Source organism: Mustelus asterias, chromosome 27, assembly GCF_964213995.1.
Source record: "Mustelus asterias chromosome 27, sMusAst1.hap1.1, whole genome shotgun sequence".
Taxonomy (NCBI): Eukaryota; Metazoa; Chordata; class Chondrichthyes; order Carcharhiniformes; family Triakidae; genus Mustelus; species Mustelus asterias.
The window spans coordinates 26,264,100-26,287,604 of NC_135827.1; the positions used below are offsets into that span (position 1 = coordinate 26,264,100).

Genomic DNA, 23,505 nt, shown 5'->3' on the forward strand with positions numbered 1-23,505 from the left:
GCAACCTTACCTGGGTGTCATGGTGGAACAGTCGCTGAAGACTGGCATTCAGGTATTGCAGGGGGTGAGGAAGGCTAATGGCATGCTGGCCTTCACAGCAAGAGGATTTGAGTATTGGAGCAAGGATGTCTTACTGCAGTTATACAGAACCTTGGTGAGGCCACATCTTGAATATTGTTTTGGTCTCCTAGTCTGAGGAAGAACATTCTTGCTATTGAGGAAGTCCAGTGAAGGTTTACCAGACTGATTCCCAGAAATGGCAGGACTGAGATATGAAGAGAGACTGAATCGACTGGGCTTGTACTCACTGTAATTTAGAAGAATGAGAGGGGATCTCATAGAAACATATAAAATCCTGATGGGACTGGACAGGCTAGATGCGCGAAGAATGTTCCCGATGTTGGGCAAGTCCAGAACTAGGGGTCACAGTCTAAGAATAAGGGGTAAGCCATTCAGGACTGAGATGAGGAAGAACTTCTTCACTCAGAGAGATGTGAACCTGTGGAGTTCTCTGCCACAGAAAACTGTTGAGGCCAGTTTGTTAGATATGTACAAGCGGGAGCTGGATGCGGCCCTTGTGGCTAAAGGGATCAAGGGGTATGGAGAGAAAGCGGGAGTGGGATACTGAAAGCGCATGATCAGCCATGATTATATTGAATGGTGGTGCAGGCTTGAAGGGCTGAATGGCCTACTCCTGCACCTATTTTCTTTGTTTGTACGAGTAGAAGACCTGCCCTTAGGCAGATCACATTTGTAATGAGCTTTCCCATTGACAAAGTCTGACAGGAATTTTCAACATAATTTAAAACAGAACATTGCGATGAAGGACAGACATTTTAATATATAATTTAGAACTTGGACCAGAATGTTTTTCTGTACAGAACATGACAGGAGAGGAATAATTTCACTGTTCATCTCCTGCTAAGTCAAGAAAAATGTATTCTGTGAAGGGAAGATAACTGACAAGTGATATGAACGCACAATCTGCAATCTTGCAAATTAACTTTTCAGGTCAGACTGAAATTATGCAATACTTTTTAAAGATTATATAGATATGGTAGATTGTACACTGCAGTACACCTCATAGGTCAACTATTTTTTTTCATTCATACTTCCTTCTGACCAGAGAATTTAGGCAGATAGACAGACACCTTCAAGCACAGAACGTACCAACCGACTCAAGAACAGCTTCTTCCCTGCTGCTATCAGACTTTTGAATGGACCTACCTTGCATTAAGTTGATCTTTCTCTACACCCTAGCTATGACTGTAACACTACATTCTGCACTCTCTCCTTTCCTTCTCTATGAACGGTATGTTTTGTCTGTATAGCGCGCAAGAAACAATACTTTTCACTTTATGTTAATACATGTGACAATAATAAATCAAATCAAATAGTGATAAGAAGAACTGAAACCAGTTAGTTGTTGAACTTACCTGCTAGCAGATGGCTTGGTTTCTGGATTTTGGCTAACTTTATTTTCTTTTGATTTTGAACATTCAATCTGCAACAGGTACAAAAACAAAATGTGAAGCTTTAAAAATGGCTCTTAGTTTATTCTTCTTGCAGAGTTGGCACTTCCACAGTTTTTATCCAGTCACCATCGCAGAAGCGTTAGCCGTTATGTTTTCCACTTCCGTTCAAAAGACTCAACGTTGGGGAATTCCAAGCAGTTCGTTATAAGGTGAGGCAGAGAGAAACGACACTTTGGGTGGAATTTTACCAGTTCGCCTCACCCATTGGCGGGCAGAGAGCACCAGTAAAACTGCGCGAGAGCCGAGAAATCAGGATCATGCCCAATTTCTCAGCTCCCACGATCTTACTGGATTTCCGGTGCGGTAAACCTCTCGCCCATTTCTGGAGAGAGGCTGAATGATTTATTTAAATGTGAATTTGCATGTGTTGAGAGAGCCCAGTGCTCAATTATCCGAGCCCACTTGCCTTTATAGCTTCACCGGGAGAGGTTTCTCTCCAGCGAGGAAAACTCCTACAAACTCCTACTGCCCATGAAGGGGAAACAGTCGTATTGCCCTCGCCGGTAGAACTGGAGGCCATTGAGGGGAGGGGGGCCTCTTGGGCAGCTCCAGCATGGCACCTAGGGAATGCCCACCAGGGACTTTGGCACTGCCGAGGGTAGGGCCCGGAGGGGGTGGGGCCTATGGGGGCAGGGCTAGGCCATGGCAGCCCGATCTGGGGGGTGGAGGCTGCTGTGCACTCTACCTGCAATCGGTGGAGGGAGTGCCCCGCTGGGGGGGGGGGGGCTGCTGCAGGCAGTTGGTGGGGGGAGGGAGGGACCCCCGCTGCTGTTCTGCCTGCGATTGGTGGTGGTGGGTGGCGATTGGTCTGGGTGGCGGGGGCTACAATTTCGGGCAGGGTAGGGCTCACGATTGGCCGCAGGTCCTCACAATGGGGGGGGGGGCGGCGGAATGGCTCAAGCTGGCTGCAGCAGCAGAGGTCTCACAGTGCTCTCTCTGTCAGCCTACTGCAGTTGGAATTGTGCATGTGCAGACACAGAGGTCTGCACGTGCACAATAGCTCCCTCTGCTGCTGGCTGGTGAATTAAGCCCCACCCACAGCCTGTAGTAGCTAGAAACAATCTAGCCCACTTTTTCATGCACTGTGTGCACAAGAATGGGTGTAAAAACTCACCCAAAATACGGATCTGCAACTCTTCGATTTTCACACTAGCTGAACACTTAGAATTTTTCTCGTAAAATTCTGCCCTGTATTTCAGAATTCCACCATCCATCACATAAGAGTGAGCAAATAACAATTAAACAAATGAGCCCACCATAAGGCTACAATAAAATGTTTTGTACAGAAGGATGATCAGAAGTATCTACCCATCTGTTGTGTTCTTTTCAAGTGGTTTGATGGAAGTCTTTTATTTTTATTTGTCAAAATTCAAACCATACTGCACACTTCATAGTAACAACTGCTCCAGAGTTATGGACAAATAAGCTTAAAATACGACTTACTGTCTTTTGCCGCGAGTCCTGAAAAATGTCCACTTTCCAGATGCATCCTATGCAGTCTGGGGTAAGGCAATCTAAACCCATAATTTCCTGCAACAGTTCAAAAAAAGTCTTAAAAGTGGAAAAATGTGCAACGTGAATCTGATTCAATCATTACATCACATCAGGAAATAAAAATATCTTCAATATTTTAAACTAAAGGAACCTGCATTGTCAGTCTTACTGCTGTCGCAACTCTGGTTAAACAAATTGGCAGGTTAGATGTGGTATTGTTAGATACTCAGAAGTAATTCTAATCACTGTTGCATTTAATTGAATAGCTTTGTTTTAAACAAACAATCAGACTGTATGAAATACATGATATGTTGCTAGTACATTTGTCAGAACATTATTTCCAAATAACCTCAAAAAGCATACAATAAATATTATAATACAAACTTTTTCTACTTTATCTTGGAGTTCTTTAATTTTGCAGCGTTTCCAGCAATACAAATGGTATTCAATACGACAGTTGTAGCTGCAGTGCACTCGAATAAACCCCTGTAGATACAGAAAGGTGAGCCTTTAACTTCTACAACCTTTAGAAAAATAACTGAACTTAATCTGACAGTATGAGAAAGATAATTCAAGTAACAAACTGGAATATTAATTAATTAAAGAAATAATTATAGAAATAATCTAGACATGACAGCAATGGAGAATGTTGAAACAAACAGAGTATACAAGTTAAAATATGATGATCGGGAGAAACTGTAGTTTCCTGGTTCAATAAATTGAAAAAGTACTTCTTCTTCAAGTTCAGCTGTTCAAACCTCATCCCCTCTTGGTTTCATCGCAAGTTATTTGTAATTTTGGCAGGCAGTGTGGGAAATAGATAACTCAAACAGACACAGGAGATACTAACTGGCCAGGTTGAGGCTCATTGTTGAAGTGGTGTAGCAGAGGTTCCAACTAACATATGATTTGATCTCATATTACATGACAGGAATGCTGGATGCCAAAAGTAGAAAAATACTGTTCCATTCCAAGATGCCTTGATAAGCTCAAAAAACTACAAATGGCTCCAAAAGATAAACACATCGTGCAGTATGACAAAAAAACCACACCATCCCTGATGTGTGCTCAGTCAGGTGGAAGCGCCAAAGATAGAGCCTGAATATCCCATGTATGAAGCAACTGCGGTTGCTTTTACCCAAGCAATTATCAATGACCCATCCTGTTAAGCGTGCTTATTCAGGAATCGGGTGAAGATTTACTATTTAGCTGTGATATCCTCCATGCCTGAGCTGCTTTCATGTCAAAAATAGTGATTAAGACAGGGTACTCGAGGACAAGCAACATCCAAGGAAAAGTAAAGCTATAGGTGTGACAAGCAAACAAAATGCAATTTGCCATTTTGCCAAAATTATTGTATTCTGTTTCAAATGTCAAGACGGAGGTGAGAAAAGGTGAAAATCTTGGATTAGTGTTGAAGATTATCAGATCCATTTCTGAAGTTGGCTCAGGATTTTCTTCACAACAAGGAACATACGATGCATAATGACATTGCTCTACCACATAGATGAAGAATGAAGCAACTGTGTCAAAACTTCATCTGGAATTGCAAACCATTCTCTTGAAGATTTAATTCAAAACAATTGTGAGCATTTGCTTTCAGATGCCAAAACTTCAATTTATCACAATTACAAAAACATTAACTAATCTAAGTTAATATTTGAGTCCATTGCTCTTTTTAACAAAGTAATGGAGAAGGTGATTCTAGGCTTTAGTATTTCAATATTACAAACTAACATCCTACAATAGAATAAACCTAATACAATGTTGTTCAATATACTCATTCACCTGAAGGTCTACCCATGAGGGGCAGGCCTAACATTGGTATTTCATCCTGGTGTTACACAGCTCAAAATATCCCAGAAACAACAGATTAGAGAATAGAATTTCTTAGTGTATTGCGATGAAATGTTAAATTATCTCTCTCTGCATTGCTGCCAAACTTGCTGTGAATTTCGAGCATTTTCTGTTTTTGTTTCCAATTGTACCGCTCAGTTTTTTTGACAGTTCAACTGGTGCAAGTTTATTACATACACGTGCAAAGTGTGCATAAGTAAAATAATCTTACCTTAAAGTCAGGGTCTGATTTATAAATGTCACGTTTGTTGTTGTGGGTATAACAGAACTGATAATGGCACACAGCATCGGGCCGTGGGGGGCACAAGCACTCTTTAAGAAGGGACTTCAACAGCTCCTAGATTAAAACATAGTGCAATAATTCAGAACATAAAATTAAAACCAACCAACTTGATTATGAACTTTAAAAGTACACCAAAAATTCAATAAACTCTGAAGGAAGTTCCCACACAAAGGGTCGGTGTAACTCATCAGCACTGCAAATACCTGTGCTTAAATATGCCAACTCAGTATTCAGCAGCTTATTTAGAATAGTCATGAGACAAATACTTTAACAGTATCTTATATTAGGTATAATCAAAACTATTCCAGTTGTGGCAAATAATTTAATACTTTATTTTGTTTATTTTCTTATGGGATGTGAACACTGGCAAGACCGCATTTGCTGCCCATCCCTAATTGCCTCTGAACTGAGTAGCTTGCTGGGCCATGTCAGAGGGCAGTTGTGAGTCAACCACAATGTTGTGGGTCTGAAGTCACATGTAGGCCAGACCAGGTAAGGACCTTTCCCAAATATCAGTGACCCAGGTGATTACCATTACTGGGTGAGCTTTCAAATTGCAGATTTTATTAATTAATTGAATTTAAATTTCATCAGTTGCAGTGGGGGATTCGAAACCCTGTCCCCACAGCATTAACCTGGGTCTCTCTGGATTACTAGTCCACTTGCATTACCACTACCTCCCCACCTGCATTGGCTTTCACTCCAATCCATAATATTTTGTTCCAAATGTTTTGAAATATCACTAAACAAGATTTGAACCAGAAATTATGTCAGGAGTGATGGCAGAGATGTTATGATTGGTTTCTGGCTCACTGCAGTCTTGGTCACTATCCAGTGACCTCTGCTTACATCCCTAACAATGTAATTGACAGAGTATCCCACATGTCAGCGCAAACTTGATGGGCCAAAGGGCCCTTTCTGCACTGCATGACTCTAAATGTAAATACAAGAGGAACATGTAGATTATCTACTTTCATATTCTACTGCATTATTTGCATTGACAAGCAGTTGTCTCCTCCACTTTTGTGCACAGAGCTCTTAATTTCATTGGTTTACTCATCTTACACTAAATTTGGAGCTTCGTTACCTTGCCAATTCTGATTAATCAACAATCACCCCATCTTCCGAACATACATCAATTTCCAGTTTCCTAATGCCTCAAATTTAAATCTTTTATCCTCACATCTTCATGATCTTGCCCCTCCCTATCTCTGTAACTTCCTCCTATCTCACACCATTTCCTGAACACACTGTTCGTTTCATCTCAGTTTTTGGCCTCAGAGCCCCTCCTACTATTTGCCCCAGTATTAGCAGTCCCGCCTTCAGCTGTCTTGGCTCCAGGAAATCATCCACTCTTGAACCTTTAAGAATCTACTCAAAACTTACTTATTCAGTCAAGTTTTTGATCACCTGTTTCAAAGCCTACATCTTTGACTTGGTATCCATTTTATGAAATAAATATTTATTCACAGGGCCTTTCATTGCAGTTTGTTTTTAAATTTGATTCACGGGTTAAGATTACCTGATCCATAAAGCTGAATTTTTAACTATACTGCTTAAAGACAAAAAGAATATACATTTTTATATCAATAACACACTATCATCACATATACAGTCAGTTTAGTTTCATAACAGAAGGGGCTAGTGGTTGGATTTGTATCAAACAATCACCTTCAAATTAAATGGAAAATGCACTATTTTATTTCCTTACTTTCAGTATTCCATCCCGAGTTTCTTCAATTACTGTATCTGTGCCCGGCCAAGTTCGGAGTCCTGGGACTAAATTACTCTCAACCAGTGTAAGAGACTTCTCTAAAGTTGTCCTAGCTTCTTTATATCTAGAAAGAGAAAAAAATGAAAATTATCTTTTTTCCCTACTTGTACTTTTGGATAATTCTTAATTATGATTGGTGTTGATATGTTAATTATGATTGGTGTTTTAGTCATATCCACCAGAGAAATCTGCCAACCAGAAATGGCAGAATCAGGCAGTAATTTAGTTCTTCAGTTTTTCAAATTCATTGTACTGATTCAGTAGATTGGTAAACCTCAGCAGCCACTGAAGAGGAAATCCTATCCCATCATCACAAAATCTGAAGCTAAGTAAGTGATGCCTTTATCACTTTTTCTGTTCATCAGAATGAAGAATAAACTGTAAAATTGACTATACTATGCATCTGAAAATAAAACAGAAGCTGTCTTTATATGAGGAACTGGGTAGTTCATTTTAGTATTTATTCACAGAAGATCACACATTTTACAATGGATTTCTGCTAGACAGAAACGTTGGCAATCCTGTGGTTTTTATCATCCTCAACGTACAGTGACAAGTATTCATATGATTTATGAAGGCCAATAGATGGTTAAGGATCTCTTACTGACTGTGGACAGTTAATTAGTGCAGTTGTGCTTCAGCACAAGTGAGCAGATGGTGCTTGATCCAAAGGTAAGATTCTTCCTCATGTGCATTCTATTACCACCTCCTGCTACCTTTATGCAAGGTCCATCTCTCACCTTCTACTGCCAAAATCACAGACAGAGAATCAGCCGCAATGACTTCTCTTCCCATTTCAGCTCAGTTACTCTGGAATCTCCCTACCTCCTTGGTGGTCTCCTATTTCCCATCAACGTGTTCTCAGAGACATAATTTGAAAACACAACATCAAGTTCCACATGTATGCTGCTGACATCAAACTTCACCTCATTTTTTAATGCTCTTTGTGGTGAAAAATTGGAGTGCTGATTTATACCATTCTATCAACAGATCCTGATGCTCAGTAACATCACAGATCTGACCCTTTAAACGTTTGAGGCTCAGCACATAATTTATTCACAATGTCTCCAACTGTACTTGGTTCCCATGAAGTTATATTATTCACCCCTAAAGTCAACTTTTGAAGAGGTTGTATTACATAAAAATAGTCTGGTTCTTAGAAAAGCTCAAACTCATCCAATATTAAAATGGAAAAGAATGACAAAAACTCAAAAATACTAATCATGTACATCTGTCTTTAAAGATCTGTAGTATATTACAAATATCCCATCAATTTGTGGCTTGACTAACACTTCTCTGCAAAGACAAGATATCCTCACATTAAACTACAAATAGACAATAAATGCATTTCAAGGTAACATAAATCACAAATTATTTGAATCAGAAAATGAGCTGAGAACTGATTTTCAATCTCATTTCAACTTATTTATGACCTTAACCCTTTGTTACCTTCTCTGTTCTCTAATATTTTGATTCAAAACCATCAACAGGGGCTATATAAAATTACCTCTACTGAAGCAGCTGCTTAACATTTCCCTTCTTCCTAAAACTCCATGATTCTATTCTTAATCACAACAACATGCCACACTCCTCAAAGCCTTTCTACCACCTTCCAGGTACGGCCTCATAAATTCTCCACTTGCTTAGATGCCTGCAGCAACATTCAAGAACCTCAACAGCTTCTGAGACCAAACGATTTGCTTAACTGGTACCTCATCCACTAGCCTAAACATTTATCCCTTCTTTGCTGGTGTAACATGACTGCAAAGTGCTCTGGCTCGAGGATGCATGGTAAGAGTTTTAACAACACCAGGTTAAAGTCCAACAGGTTTATTTGGTAGCAAATGCCATTAGCTTTCGGAGCCCTGCTCCTTCGTCAGATATCCACTCCATCTGACGAAGGAGCAGGGCTCCGAAAGCTAATGGCATTTGCTACCAAATAAACCTGTTGGACTTTAACCTGTTGTTAAAACTCTTACTGTGTTTACCCCAGTCCAACGCCGGCATCTCCACATCATGGCTACCATAAAGGATGCATGGCAGCAACTCACCAAGGTTTCTCCAGCAGTGCCTTCAAAACCTGCAGAATCCACTAACAGTAGGTTCTTGGGAACTTTATCATAGCCAAGCTACTTTTCGATCATATTCCATCATTTTGACATCATCATTATGTTAAAATGTCCTGGAACTACCAGCCGTATGGAAGCATTTTTAACACGAACTGCAGATGGTAGTTCACTACCAGCTTCTAACAATAACTAGGGACTGAAAATAAATGCCAGTTTTGCCAGTGACAAAATTATGCATAATTCTAATCATAAGCTTTTTATATATTTTGAAAGAACATGATACATGGTAATTCCATATAAAACTTAACAGAACATATCTAATGAGCTCTACCCTATCTTTGTTGTTGCCAATATTGTGTTATAACTTTGAATACATTCTCAGCCATCTCTCAGCATGCAGCTGTGCTCCCCACCACAGCCGACTGAGAAATTGATGAAATTCAGAAAAAGCAGAGTCCCAAATGCTATTGTCATGTCTACGCTGATTTACCTGATCTGTCAGGGTTACAGTATAATATCATGTGGTTTTCTACAAGGTTCACAAAATTAATTCCTGGGTTGAAGAGATTGTCCTATGAGGAGCTATTGATTAGATTGGGACTATATTGGGAGGTTAGATCTCATTCAAACATACATAATTCTAACATGGCTCAACAGGGTAGATGCAGGAAGAGTGTTTCCCATGGCTGGGGTGTCTAGATCTCAGGAATACAATCTCAGAATAAGGGGCAGGGTTGTTTAGAACTGAGGAGGAATTTCTTCACTCAATGGGTGATGGATCTAAGGAATTCTCTGTTCCCAAGAACTGTGGAGGTTCAATCTTGAGCATGTAAAAGACTGAGATTAATTGGTTTCTACATGCTAAAAATATCAAGCTTTATGGGGATAGTGCAGGAAAGTGATGTTGAAGTAGATATCAACCATGATATCACAGGATGGCAGAGAGAAGGCTCAAATGGCCTGGCCCTGCTTCTATTTCTTATTTTATTCGGGTAATGATGAAAAACCTGTCTTATTAGGATATTTGCTATCCATATGAATATGGAAAAACCTAAGAAAATTATGTTTACTGCTCAACATGGGCACCTTTATGTTCAAAATTGAATAAATTAAAAGCACTAGCTATAATGATTATTTTCACAATGAAAACAATCATAACTGGATTACCTATTCCATTTGAGGTAGACTCGACTGAGACCATAATACGAGAGACAGTTGAAGTGACTAGAATCTTCTTCCTTGAACTCTTCAAGAATTTTCGTGAAGTGTTGCTCAGCCTCCAAAATATCCTATAAAGACAACGGAATGAAGGGAATAAGTTTCACAAGTCTCCTCTTCAATTTCATATGATATGCTTTAATGTTGGATAGCTATATATTAACTGCAATGTCCTTGAAGAATTTTAATATATTTTGGACCAACATTTTAAATTAATTAATGAACTCCATCTGTCTGACCATGCAACAATTCAGACTGTGGTTCTTTTCATGGCTGGCATGACTCATCCTTTCTTCCAGGAATTAATAATGGAAATGAGACATAACTATAGTAGGAGCCATCTGTCAAACTACAATTCGTTCAGTTGACCAAAAATTCAGTCGCATTACTTCTCAACATGGTGGCACAGTGGTTAGCACTGCTGCCTCACAATGCCTAGGAACCCAGGTTCGATTCCCATCTTGCGTCACTGTACGGAGTCTGCACGTTCTCCCCGTGACCGTGTGGGTTTCGTCTGGGTGCTCCGGTTTACTCCCAGTGTGAAAGGTGTGTTGGTTAGATGCACTGGCTATGCTAAATTCTCCCTCAGTGTACCCGAATAGGCGCCAGAGGGTGGCGATTAGGAGATTTTCACAGTAGCTTCATTGCAGAGTTAATGTAAGACAACTTGTGACACTAATAAATAAACTTTTTTTTAAATTAAAAAAAATCTGGTTGCTGTATGATTTTCCAATTTTAAAAGTGTTAAAGAGTTCCTTTATTGTTAAATTTAAAAATATGTTCTTACAAATTGAGGCAATGTAATTACTCCTACAACAATTATTTACCACAATGTAGAAATTCACTGGGCGGCACGGTAGCACAGTGGTTAGCACTGCTGCTTTACAGCTCCAGGGACCTGGGTTCGATTCCCGGCTTGGGTCACTGTCTGTGTGGAGTTTGCACATTCTCCTGGTGTCTGCATGGGTTTCCTCCGGGTGCTCCGGTTTCCTCCCACAGTCCAAAGATGTGCAGGTTAGGTTGATTGGCCAGGTTAAAAATTGCCCCTTAGAGTCCTGAGATGTGTAGGTTAGAGGGATTAGCGGGTAAATATGTGGGGGTAGGGCCTGGGTGGGATTGTGGTCGGTGCAGACTCGATGGGCTGAATGGCCTCCTTCTGTACTGTAGGGATTCTATGGGACAATCTCTAGCCTGTAACAGTATCTAATAACTCCTCATAAAAAATGCAAATATAAACAACTCTGTTGTTTCTCTTGCCTCCGAGTCAGACCTGAGCACACAATCTAAACTGAAACTTCAGTGGAGTATTGAGAGATTGCTGCATTAGTTGAAGGTGTCCTCATTTGGATAAAACATTACAGTATCCATGCCAGCTGATACTGAGATCTAGATAGGAAGGTGGAACTTCATCAGGTGACTATTTTCCCCTTTTCTTGAAATGCAAACCACTTGATTTGCTAGGATTGTCTGACAAAATCAACGCTGAGAGCTTGACAGCGTGACAAATCAGCACTGTTCATGGCCATCAGACAGCCACCTGTAAAGTTAACTTAAGTGAAGTTAGCTGATGGCAAGTAGACTTTGTTGCCAATAGGGCAAGATACATTCAAATGTTTGAAGATCATGCAAGATCATTTGCAATTCTGGATCATTCTTCATACGAGATCTAATTTTTACTCAGCAGTCTACAATGCTGTAATCAATGTAATCACAAAAGTGACGCAAGCGATGGACAGGTCATAGAGAGCAGTGCGATGTAAATTATTGCACAATATAATAACGATTAGGGACAGATTGTAGCATTTAGAAACCAATTACAGTCTTAAAGTGAAGAGGTTTTATCTTTACATCAATTTAAAATGTACAATACAATCCAGGGTTTAAATAACCTGAAATGCATTTGGGCAAGTGGCTCATTATAATTTTCAGAAAGCAATGTTACATTAATTCCACTTCACACCAGCTGCTATGTAGCTGCGATAAGTAGACTGAATTTTAAATAGTTCAGATGGAATTTTGCTTTGTTCCTTTTTAATCAGCTCTCTACCTTCCCCAAAGAATCAGAAATATAACTTTGGCCTGCACTGCTCTCAGCAGATTTTTTTTCTCACCAATTTTTGCTGTTCCTATTCCCCTATGCAGACATTGACATGTTGCTGTGACAATTGCTGCCAGTCACTCTCTGGAATACTGTTCAAGTAGTCACTTGTTTCTGAGTTTGACAGTGAGCATCAGTAGGCTATTTAAACATGGGGTACAATTCTAGTAATCTGTCACTAGAAGCAAGATCTCAAATTGATATTTCTACCCATCCCTAAACCGGGGGTACTCAAACCAATTTTAGTGCCTGACCTCTGCCTCAGTTGACAGCAAAGACTAATATGAATCTGTGAAAATGATAAACAGAAAGAGAGACATACATACACCACCCAGAACCATATAATCTCCTTAAGAGGTTAAAATGATTAAATATCTAGGCCAAGGGAGGAGGGGGAGAACATTCCTCTCTGACCCCTTTAGGCAACTGCTAGTCCAGGAGATCACAAATGTACACATTATTCAGCTCGAGGAGATAGCATGTGATATCAAAAACTGTGGCATTATAAAGCATTGTAACTGTGTCTCTCGTATTATGGTCTCAGCCGGGTCTATAACATATTTTGTTATTTTTCATTATAGTGCACAATCTAAGGTCATTTTCTGATGCAGATCCATCATGAATGCTTCTTTAAGCTGCTACGGCAACATGTACTTAACCTATTGAAGGCCACAGGGAGGATTGTTCAGCATATTGTTGAAAGAGTCAGAAGAGAGCGATACTGATATCCAGATTTATTGTCCTGAGCTTTATCGTGCATTTACTTTTGGTTTACTTAATTTTTGGCAGTTAATCAAAGGGTTAATCAAAGAACATCAAGTTAAAACAAGCACTGAAATAAGATCAGTTTGTGTGTTTATCCCACCTTTGGAGGAGTTAATCAACATTCACATTTCAAAAATAGATGCAAGACATAAGATTTAAACTTATACTCTTGGTTTTCTTTTCCTCACTCTGTACATTCTACAACATCTCACCCACACCTATATTTGTCATATATAAGTTTCATCATGCAACATCACAGCTGAACCCAACCATACCCAGTCTCAATATGCCCAAACAATTCCGTTTGTAGTATTTGGATAATGATCAGAAAAGGGAATCGTGTTGATTGTCCCGCCCAAATCCAGGTATGCGGAGGCCAATTTCCATTCCAGTTTTATCTCCAACGCCCTGCTGACATCTATCAATCAGCCAAGAATCACAATTCAGGAGAAGTGTTTTCTTTATTTAGTCATTCATGGTTGTGGGTATTGCTGGCTAGGCCAGCATTTATTGTCCATCCCCAAATACCTTTCAGAAGGCAGATTCACACTGGTATTTGCTGGGCCTCCTGCTAATAGCTGAGACAAAGGTGAGGCACTAAAATTGGCTTCAGCACCTCTGGTTTAGGGATGGGTAGAAAAATCCATTTGAGCTCTTGCTTCCAGTTGGTGGTTACTAGAATTGTGCCTTTGTTTAAGTAGAATGCTCACTTAGAACCTTTTTGAACATAGAGCCTTTTTGAACTGCTGCAGTCCATGTTGTACTGGTAACCCATGGTGCTATTAGGAAGGAAGTTCCAGTACCACAAAGAGAAAAATAACAGTGCATTTAAGAGGAAGCTAGATAAACACATCAGGGGGAAAGGAATAGATGGTTATGCTGATAGGATTACATGAAGAGGAATACAAGGAGGCTCCTTAGGAACATGAACGCCGATATGGACCAGCTGAGCTGAATGGCCTATTTGGGTGCTGTATGTTCTATGTTAAAAAACAAAAGTTAATGTCACCTAATATAGCACATGCAAGCTAACCTTCCCGGTCTGCACGTGTGCTAACAATTGCTTAAAATCTGTTAAGTCATCAGAATAGCCCCGTTTCTTGATTTTTATTTTGTTGAAGGGTCATCATTTATCAGGTCCATGCTTGTCAGTACATCAGGGACAATCTTAATGGATTTTTTGGGAAGGTCAATATTCTTCCTATCTCTCGAAGACTGTGGTACCACACCCAAGTGGCCTTTAAACTGTGAAGGATATTGCAGCAAACCTGAATTCTTTCCTCACCTAACTTCAATACACATGAATAATGCAAAGATAGAACATACCAGGAATCAAATCTGGGACCTTTCAGGCTGTGCACCGTAATGCTACACTGGGAGCCCCATGATCCACAAGGCCTTCAAGAACATTTTTTAATATTTAAGGTTTAATGACTGAACCCTCCTCACTTTTAACATGCAATTAAAGTATATACCTGAATTAAATTGTTTCCGAGAAATGACAATCCACAGGCATACTCGATAAGAATGTACTCCATTGTAGTCAGGTTATACACCTGTAACAGAAAATCAGCTGCAATTAACTAAAATTCAAGAATTCAATATTTGCTAGGTATAGTACTTTACCGAACAATGGCTACACAGTTAAATACACAATACCAGAAATGGAACTCATTTGGCTAAATGGCACAGCACACTGACTGCTACGTCAGTATTATGGAACGGTCAGAAGTTATACTTTACAAATAACATCTTCCTGATCACAACCGTATCATTTTATTTATGCCTGAAAAACAATTAGTATTATATGAGAGAGAGGATCATGCCCACCACACACCGAATGCTATAAATTACAGCATTTGTACTCTCTCATACATTACTTGTAGGGACACAATGTGTAAAATTAACTCAAAACCTTCAAAAATGTCCTGAAATTCAATTTCAAACTGCAGAAATATGTTCCTGTAAACAGAGTCAGAGCAGCTAAGGGCAATTGTATGCTATGTAATCACAAGTCCCAATGCATCTATGATTTCTTCAAATTATCTGTCCTATGAAGCATGGTTAAAAATGAAGAATCGGTTTCATAAAAATCTGCACAAATCTCTGATGGTTAATTTAGCCCAATATTTCAGTGCTGTTTTTCTACTGACATCTAAGTACGACAAAAAAACGATCTTTATATCTGTAGCATTCCAAACAGTGGATGTTGAGTAGGAAGAAAGTGAAACGTCTTTGTGAGAACCGAAAGTTAATAAAGGGGTTTGAGGAGGCTTCTGAAAGCAAAATAAAAGGTGGGGTCAAATTTTCTCGTCCCGCCCGCCACGGGATTCGTAGTGGGCGAGACATGGACCAGGCAAATGTCTGTTGACCTTGGGTGGGATTTTCCAGCCTTGGGGCAAAGGCAGCCAGAAAATCCTGCCTGTGGTATAGTGTTCCAAGGAATAAGTGTGTAATGGTTGAATAGAGCAACCACCAATTACAACCTGCAGAGAATGGGGAACAAAGAGAAACTGAGAGAAGCTAGGGGAAGCACGGGGTGCATGCAGGGGCAAAATAATTTGAAAAGGATAAAGGGACAACAGAGAAGCATTTGTAAGTTTGAAAAACAATTAAATTAATTTGCAGAAATGGGAATGAGAGACTTAGTAAAATATGAGAATGTAGGCAGCAACATGGTAGATGAGTTGAAATTTGAGGGTTGAGGCAGAAATCTGCGTTAGGATTGTGTCCTTAGTGTCACAAAATTTGTAGGTTAGGGGGATTATCAGGGTAAATGCGTGGGGTTATGGGGATGGGACCTGGGTAAGACGTTCTGCTGGAGAGTCGGTGCCGAATCAATGGGCTGAATGGCCTCTTTTTGCACTGTAGGGATTCTATGAAATTGAGTCAGCAGGTGATGAAGGTAGGAACTAGAGTTTCAGCAGCAGAGGGGCTGAAGTAGAAAACATTCAAGGGAGAAATGACCTCAATAATGGAAAAGAAGGGCGAAATGAAGCTTAGCTCGGGATTAAGCATTTTCTTTCTGATCTGATAATTCAACCTGATTTAATGAGGTATAGAAGTACAGCAATGGCCAAAGAGGGTGGCTCCAGTGTCATTAGGCTGGAGCAATGTTGGTTTATCAAAGTTCTGATATGAAACTGCCAGTTACAGAATAAACCCATGACTCAATCTACAGACCTGAATAGTCTGTAGAAACTACATACCTATTCTGTCAGTTAGTCATTATTCACAATTCTTCCTTTTGATTTCTCAGCCAGGGAGCCCCAAGACTAGCTGTCCAACTTCTCCTGGATATGTCAACATCCTCCTGCTCCTATGGTATCCTGTTGCTTCCCCAATGCTAGTCAACCACTCAGCTCTACACTGATGAGCCCATTCTTCTGATGTCTTCCACTGAGACTTCCCAATAAAAGCTCTGTTGCTCTCACCCCTAAGCTCACACCATAAATATTAATGTTTATATTTGAACAATCAGAATTCAAAACATGCGAACCACAGAAGGCCTCTCAAAATCATTTCGGCATCAAATTTGATCATGGTTAATTTGCATCTTAACTCCGAGAACAATCTTTGATTTTCTTGCTTAACAAAAATGCAAAGATTGGCCAATCTGAACAAATGAGCAATCCGGAATAAAATCTCGGTAAAGGTGAGTTCTGTCTGATTCTCCCCACATTCCCTTGGCCCAAGTATTTGAGACAAAATTTCTGCTCTCCCTCACTTCAAATGCACAAACAACTTACCTCAATATAACTCTGAACAATGGAAAATGTCTCGAGGTGTTTCACCATAGCATAATCAAAAATAAATGTATGCCCAAAAGAGGAATTTCTATCTTAGATGCGGTGACCTGAAGCTTGGTCAGAAGTGGGTTTTAAAAATCTTAAAGGAAGAGAAGTCGAGAGGCAGGAGAACTCATGCAGGGAATAGCAGATCCAGGGCCTAAACAGAGGCCTTTACTGCTGACACACGGATTTTGGAGGAGATGGTAGGGGTTGCACAATAGGCCAGAATCAAGAACTAGAAATAGTTTGGGAGAAAGCTGGGGACGTGATAGGAAAGGGTAGACTGTCAGGCTGAAGGAAGATACAGGGATGGAAAAGGGGGTTGAGGCTGTTGAGATCATTAAGGGATTGAAACATTAAGATGCGTAGTAACCATTCTATGATGTTAATGATTCTATGAGTGTTTTAAATTGGTGGCATGACCAGGAGTCAAAATAAGTTAGCGATGGCCAAAGTGGTAGCCAAACAGGGTTTGGCAAATAATATTTACAGGCAACAGAGTTTTGGATGAACTGAAGTTTATAGAGGGTAATGGATGGTATTTTTGCCAAGAGCATATTGGATTAATCAGGCCTGTATGTCACAATGACATAGACTGAGATTTCAGCAGCAGATTGAAGGAGTGGAGGCATTCAATGTTATGGAGATGAAAGTGAACAATCTTAGCAATGGAGAGGATGTGAGATCAAAAGTTCAATTTGGCATCAACGATGACAATGAGTTTACAAACAGTCTGCTTCAGCTTGAGTGCGCGCCCAGGAAACTTCTCGCACGCATACATAGTGGAGGGATTAGGAACAGTGTAGGAGAGGTTGCACTAGGTATCAAAGTAAATATGAAATGATCTTGTATCTGGGATGATGCTGCCAAGATGCAGCATATAGAAGAAAAGGTGAGAAGCTTGTCCAAATGCTCCATTCACTGGCCCAGAATCTATTCCCTACCTGAGCCTGCACCTTTCATCTTTGCTCCATACCAATTGCTTCATTCATCGGTGACTGCTCTTCTTTCATGTTGCCTCATACCTATTGCTCTCCGTCTCAGAGCCAACATTAAGAGTAAAGCATTTCATCTGTAATTTTCCCACAATCTAGATTTCACCAAAGAAAATTCTCCTCTATTTATTCTATTTAACAATTACTGAGGCATCTCCTTGAAAGCATTGTGGGGGAAGGACTTTGCACACGTTGCTCTGGCCAGACTGCAAACTCTGACATCACACATCCACCAAGAGTTTCACTGCAGCTTCAGAGCTGGTATGTCAAAGATTGATATGAACTTCACACTTCAGCAGTTACAGGAGAAGTGCTGTGAACAGTTCAGGCCACTCTACATTGTTTCATACACCTCACCAAGGCCTTCAAAGTCATCAACAGATACAAGCTTAACTGTTGCTGAAAACAGGCTGCCTGCCTCGACTCCTGGACATCATCTCTTCTTTCCATGAGGACATACACGGTGTTGTCATTTATAATGGAGCATCATCAGAGGCTTTCAAGCAGGGTAAAGTAGAGCTGCGTCCTGGTGCAAATCTCTGGCATATTTTTCTCCAAGCTACTATTGCACACTTTTGGCAACTCAAATGAGGGTATCTATCCGCATGCCAGAGCCAATGGCAAGCTGTTCAACTTGGCAAGACTGAATGCCAAGGCCAAAGTGCAGAATGTCCTAGTTCATGAGTTGCTGCTGATGCCACTCTGGCATCCCATACTGAAGTTGTTTGCAACGCCTTGTAAATCAGTTCACCCAGGCCTGCAAGAAGTTGGAACTGACAGTCAGTGTCAGGAAGACCAAAGTTATGGGCTAGGAGAAGAGACACCACCTTCCATCAACATTGACAAACACAGTGGAGGTTGTCGGCAGCTTCACATACCTTGGAACAAACAATCTGGCCCTTGATGCCAAAATCAGCACCAGGACTGCCAAGGCTGCGGTTGTCGTATAAAAGGTGAGACGTCGAGTGTTGACCAACAGCAAATTAACCAAAATACAAAGCTGCGTGTGCAAGGTTTGTGTTCTCAGTACTCTTCTTTATAGTAGCGAGGTATGAGCAACATATGGCAAGCCACAAAGATGACTGAACTGCTTCCACCTCTGCTGACTCAAAATATTGATCATCAGCTGGCAAGAGAGAGCTGATCTTGGACATACCAGCGTGCAGGTTTGCCCTTTTAAGTCAATTGTGGGATCATTGACTGGGTCATGTGAGCTGACAGGGACACAACCAGATCCCCAAAGATATGCTTGATGATGAGCTAGCTATCAGCACAAGACTAAACAGGTCATCCATGTATGCAATATTACGCTGTCTGCAAGTGAGACTTTGACCAAGATCAGAGTCAATGCATGGGAAGTCCTTGCTGCTGACCAGAGTAGCTGCAGTAAAGCAATCAGGAAGGGCGTGGGAAAAGCAAACAACAAACAAAATGGCCAGAGGGCAGAAAAGAGAGCCCACCAGAAGGAAAACAATATTAGTCAACCTTGGGCCAAAGCTATTCATCAACTGAGGAAGGGCCCCATGAATTGGCCTCTGAAGCCACAACATACGATGTTCAATGCAGAACCAACACACACCCTGGGTGCAGATCATCGTCTCCATGATGAATGGATGTTAATAGAACTAGTCTCTGACTGTCTTCCTCTTTTTAACTCCAGGTCAGCCCTAGCTCCAATCTAAGTTTCTTTTTCAGCCCCATGGATGGCGACTCTCCCTATCCAGTCTCCATACCCACCTCTGAAGTGCTGGCTGCCATTTTCTTGCACAAAATGGGGTTTTAAAAAAGGTTTACATACAAAATGAGCAAACCAGTAATGGAACTGAAATGCGGCCGACAGAGTGGGGCGGACAAACACAGGTGGTGTCAGGAAGAATCCCAAAAGAGATAAAGGCAAAGAGGAATTCAACTATAAATCACTTGAGTGCAGAGCAAAAGACAGCCAGAAAGAATTAGCAACACAAGCATAGAGTGACACGTGCACATACTCTGATACACACCTTATAGATTTACGGTAAGGGGCAAGAGATTTAGAGGGCATTTGAGGAAATACTTTTTCACCCAGAGGGTGGTGGGAACCTGGAACACTCTGCCTGAAAGGGTGGTAGAGGCGGGAAGCCTCACAACATTTAAGAAGTATTTAGATGAGTCCTTGAAACATCACAGCATACAAGGCTACGGACCAAGTGTTGGAAAATGAGATTGGGATAGATAGGTGCTTGTTGACTGGCACAGACACGATGGGCCGAAGGGTCTTTTTCTGTGCTGTAAAACTATAACTCTATGAGCAATATCACAGATCAATTTACTTCAATAAAGTTAAAAATGTCATCTTAAAGTTATTCATCTCAATTTTATTAAATCAACTTCAATTCAAAATTTGTAGGAAGAAACTGAATAACAATGTGTCAATGTTTCAGATTCTTTTTTACCAGAAAAGACTTTGTTTCCTTGCAAACACTCTCAAGTATGTAACCCAGGTCATCTTTGAGGAAAATTATGGGTCCCTGATTTCAGTGATAGTCTAGACTGAAAAACTAGACTTTTTCCATGAAATAAACTACTTTCCAAAACCACAAAATAAGGGCCAGTTTCAACATTGCAAATATTAGCAATATGCATACTAATTCATAGTACAAGCCAAGAAGGCAAGCTGGATAGAGTAGGATTGAACTTTAGCCTTATCCAAAGGCAGACCATAGGTATGAAAGGAACAGCTAAGACTAGCTAACTTCTGAAATTGGACACTGAATTTAAAGCATGAAAAATTCACAGAGGATTTAATATTTGCCTCCATATATTGGTACTTTATGGTAGTGAGTCTAATACAAAACAAAGTACAACACTTTAAAACATCTGTTGCCTTTTCAAAGGAATTGATATAAAAATACTATGTTAATCCACAGCAATTAAATCCAGGGAAAGCTAACATTCAATAGCGACATAGATTTATCCAGAGAAATCACATGAAGCTTTCCAACAAATTTTGGTTTAGGTCAGCTACCTTTACTGATGCACCTAAAATATGGTGAGTATGTTTACAGACACAAGGACCGAAGCTGAATGTTTCCCAATACAGCCATTATTTGCCAAGTTTGACTTTATCACTGAACAAAAAATAATAGTTCTTTAAGTTCTTGTTGTCATTTATAATTGCATGTTACTGAATGGAAGACAAATGGTTTAAATAAAGTTGCTCCCTTTCTCCAATTTTTTTTCCATCAATTAATGAAAGCTTTATCAAATTGTACACAACAGCCAGATAGGAAAGTCTCCAGTCCGCAACATTGCACTGGCCTATTGAGGGAAATTTCATTACGTTAAAGCAAGTAGTATTTTAAGTTCCAACAGGAAAACTTACTTTTTTTTCTTTTATGAGTTTAAGGGCATTCAAATAGTTCTCCTGGGCATTTCTGAAATTAGATGCCATCAGTGCCTCGGAAGCTTCTTTAAGTTTGCATTTTAACAATGTTTCTTCTATCTGTAACACAAAAATATCATCAATGACAAACTGAATTAAAAGCAGTTTTGGCCTAATAATAAAACTGATAATTTCTTATTTAGGCTTTATTTTACATATGGTGTTGCTATTATCAAGGTAACAGTAAAATTCTATTCTATGATGAATAGATTGAAAATGGATGAATTTTGAGGACATTTACGTCTGTATCACTATACACAAAGCAATAAGCCAGTCTTTTATAAATATACCATTTTTACAATAAGCATTCCTTTTTCCCCATGTGATTTTTTAACAATCTTTACATTAAATTTTTTTATTAAGATATATCATTATCATTCTGTAAAGCCAAAATGATGTACAGTTAGCATAAAATGCTGCATTTAAATCATTTCACAGGAATTGATCACAGAATTATTACAATGCAAAAGGAGGCCATTCGGTCCATTGTATCTGCACCAACTCCCTGAATGAGCATTTCACTCTCTGCCTTTTGCCTGTAACTCTACACATTATTTATTTTCAAATAATCATCCAATTCTCCCTTCAATGCCTCGATTGAACTGACTCCACCACACTCTCAGGCAATGAAATCCAGACCCTAACCAGGTTCGGCTTTAGTCAACACTGTGGACAATTCTGAGCACCACTGTCCAGGAAAAATGAATAGGTCTTATAAGGGGTACAAAGAAGGTTCACCAGGGTGTCACCAAGGATGAAAGATCCAGCTATGAGGAAAGGTTGGAAATTTACAAGTGTTCTCCTTGGAACACAGAAGGTTAAGAGGAGATCTAATAGAGATTTAAGAGAGATAGAGACAATGCAGAAAAAACATTTGGGGTCCCTGATCTTAGGCTTTTTCTAGCCTGTAACTGAGGTCTCAAGAATTGAGTGAATGAGTTGTGCAAATCGCTTTTAATGTTGACATGAAAATTGGGTCCACTATTGAATAAAATTCACAAAACTATGTTTTTTTTAAAACACAAGTGGTACTTTCCAAGATAATTCCTCAAATGATTAAAATAAACTGTAGTCAAAAACACAAGTTAGGGATTAGGTCCCCTCTGTTAGTTGGATGGACCTGTAGGGTGGAGCAGACGAGAGGGTATTTAGGAATTTCCAGTCATTCCACTGCTGGAATGACGATAACCACCAAGCTCCCTTTAGGAATTTTATTTGCCAGCAGACAGGGTGACAACATTATAATGATTATTCTTGAACTCCTACCAGCAAACCTTCCATCTGGGATCATGAAATTCCTCACTGTTTCATCCTAAGCAGTGCTCAATAACAGAGCAAATGTGCTTTTAACCCCTGGAAAACTAATTTTGCCAACTTTAAGTAGAAAATTATATTTCACATCGGTTATGAAAAAGGATTGAAAATTTGAAGCCAAAATCATTTTGGGAACACAATGTTTATGCATGCTTACACTCTGATCTTTACTCCAAGATTCAAGATTTGTGAATATTGAGTATTAAAAAACCCCACCAACAATCATCCACAATAAAGGATAGAAAATTAAACAGGAAAGTTAATGTTTGGGAAGCTAATTTGATAGGATTGTTATTGGAAACTTTGCAATGACTATGCAAGAACATCAAATTTCCCTCTTAAGGATAAGGGAAACAAAATTGGCATCACTTCAAACTTCATTCAGAAATTTCTCCACTTAACATTTTTGTGAACTTGCGTGTCCACTTCAAGGAACAATGCCAGGGATGTAGGTGGAGATACATTATAAATATAACTTCCATCCCAATAAAGATTTACATCAAACAGAAATACATGACACAGATGAATTGTGAAACTTATGCGTCTCCTTAACATCATCTCAGTGGTAAGTAGCTAAACATTGAAGTTACTGCATTTTATGTCAATTAAGTAGATGTGTGCAAATTTAGACTCTCTCTCATTAAGAGTAATTTGAAGTCCTTAGTGCTGATAATTACTTTCCAAATGTGTTTTTTTTCCTGCAAAAGGAGTCAATTATTCTGATGATTTAAACCTCCACTGAGCTGCCAGTAATAGCTGCCAGAAGTTTGCAATCATTTTTAGACTGTGTACTTTTACCCCTCTTTGCCAAAGTTATGCACTCAATTTGCATTACCGCTCTATAGATAGTGATCTCCCCACTTCTCCCCAAATGCAAGTTTTGACAGTGAC

The 23,505-nt window shown here is 39.8% G+C and overlaps 1 protein-coding gene across 9 annotated transcripts in view; it reads right to left on the reverse strand.

The window, feature by feature from the left end:
• Positions 1–23,505, reverse strand: part of LOC144479878 (uncharacterized) — a 111,551-nt gene that overhangs the window by 37,776 nt on the left and 50,270 nt on the right. For 7 of the 9 annotated variants that reach the window (XM_078198910.1, XM_078198918.1, XM_078198912.1 and 4 more), the window contains 8 exons: positions 21,241–21,360; positions 14,569–14,649; positions 10,180–10,301; positions 6,881–7,007; positions 5,098–5,223; positions 3,414–3,515; positions 2,979–3,065; positions 1,437–1,504 (listed from right to left, as the gene is read on the reverse strand). In XM_078198910.1, the coding sequence (XP_078055036.1) occupies positions 1,437–1,504; positions 2,979–3,065; positions 3,414–3,515; positions 5,098–5,223; positions 6,881–7,007; positions 10,180–10,301; positions 14,569–14,649; positions 21,241–21,360 (833 nt within the window). The remainder of the gene's footprint in view (positions 1–1,436; positions 1,505–2,978; positions 3,066–3,413; positions 3,516–5,097; positions 5,224–6,880; positions 7,008–10,179; positions 10,302–14,568; positions 14,650–21,240; positions 21,361–23,505) is intronic. The other 2 variants (XM_078198915.1, XM_078198917.1) reach the window with 1 other exon arrangement.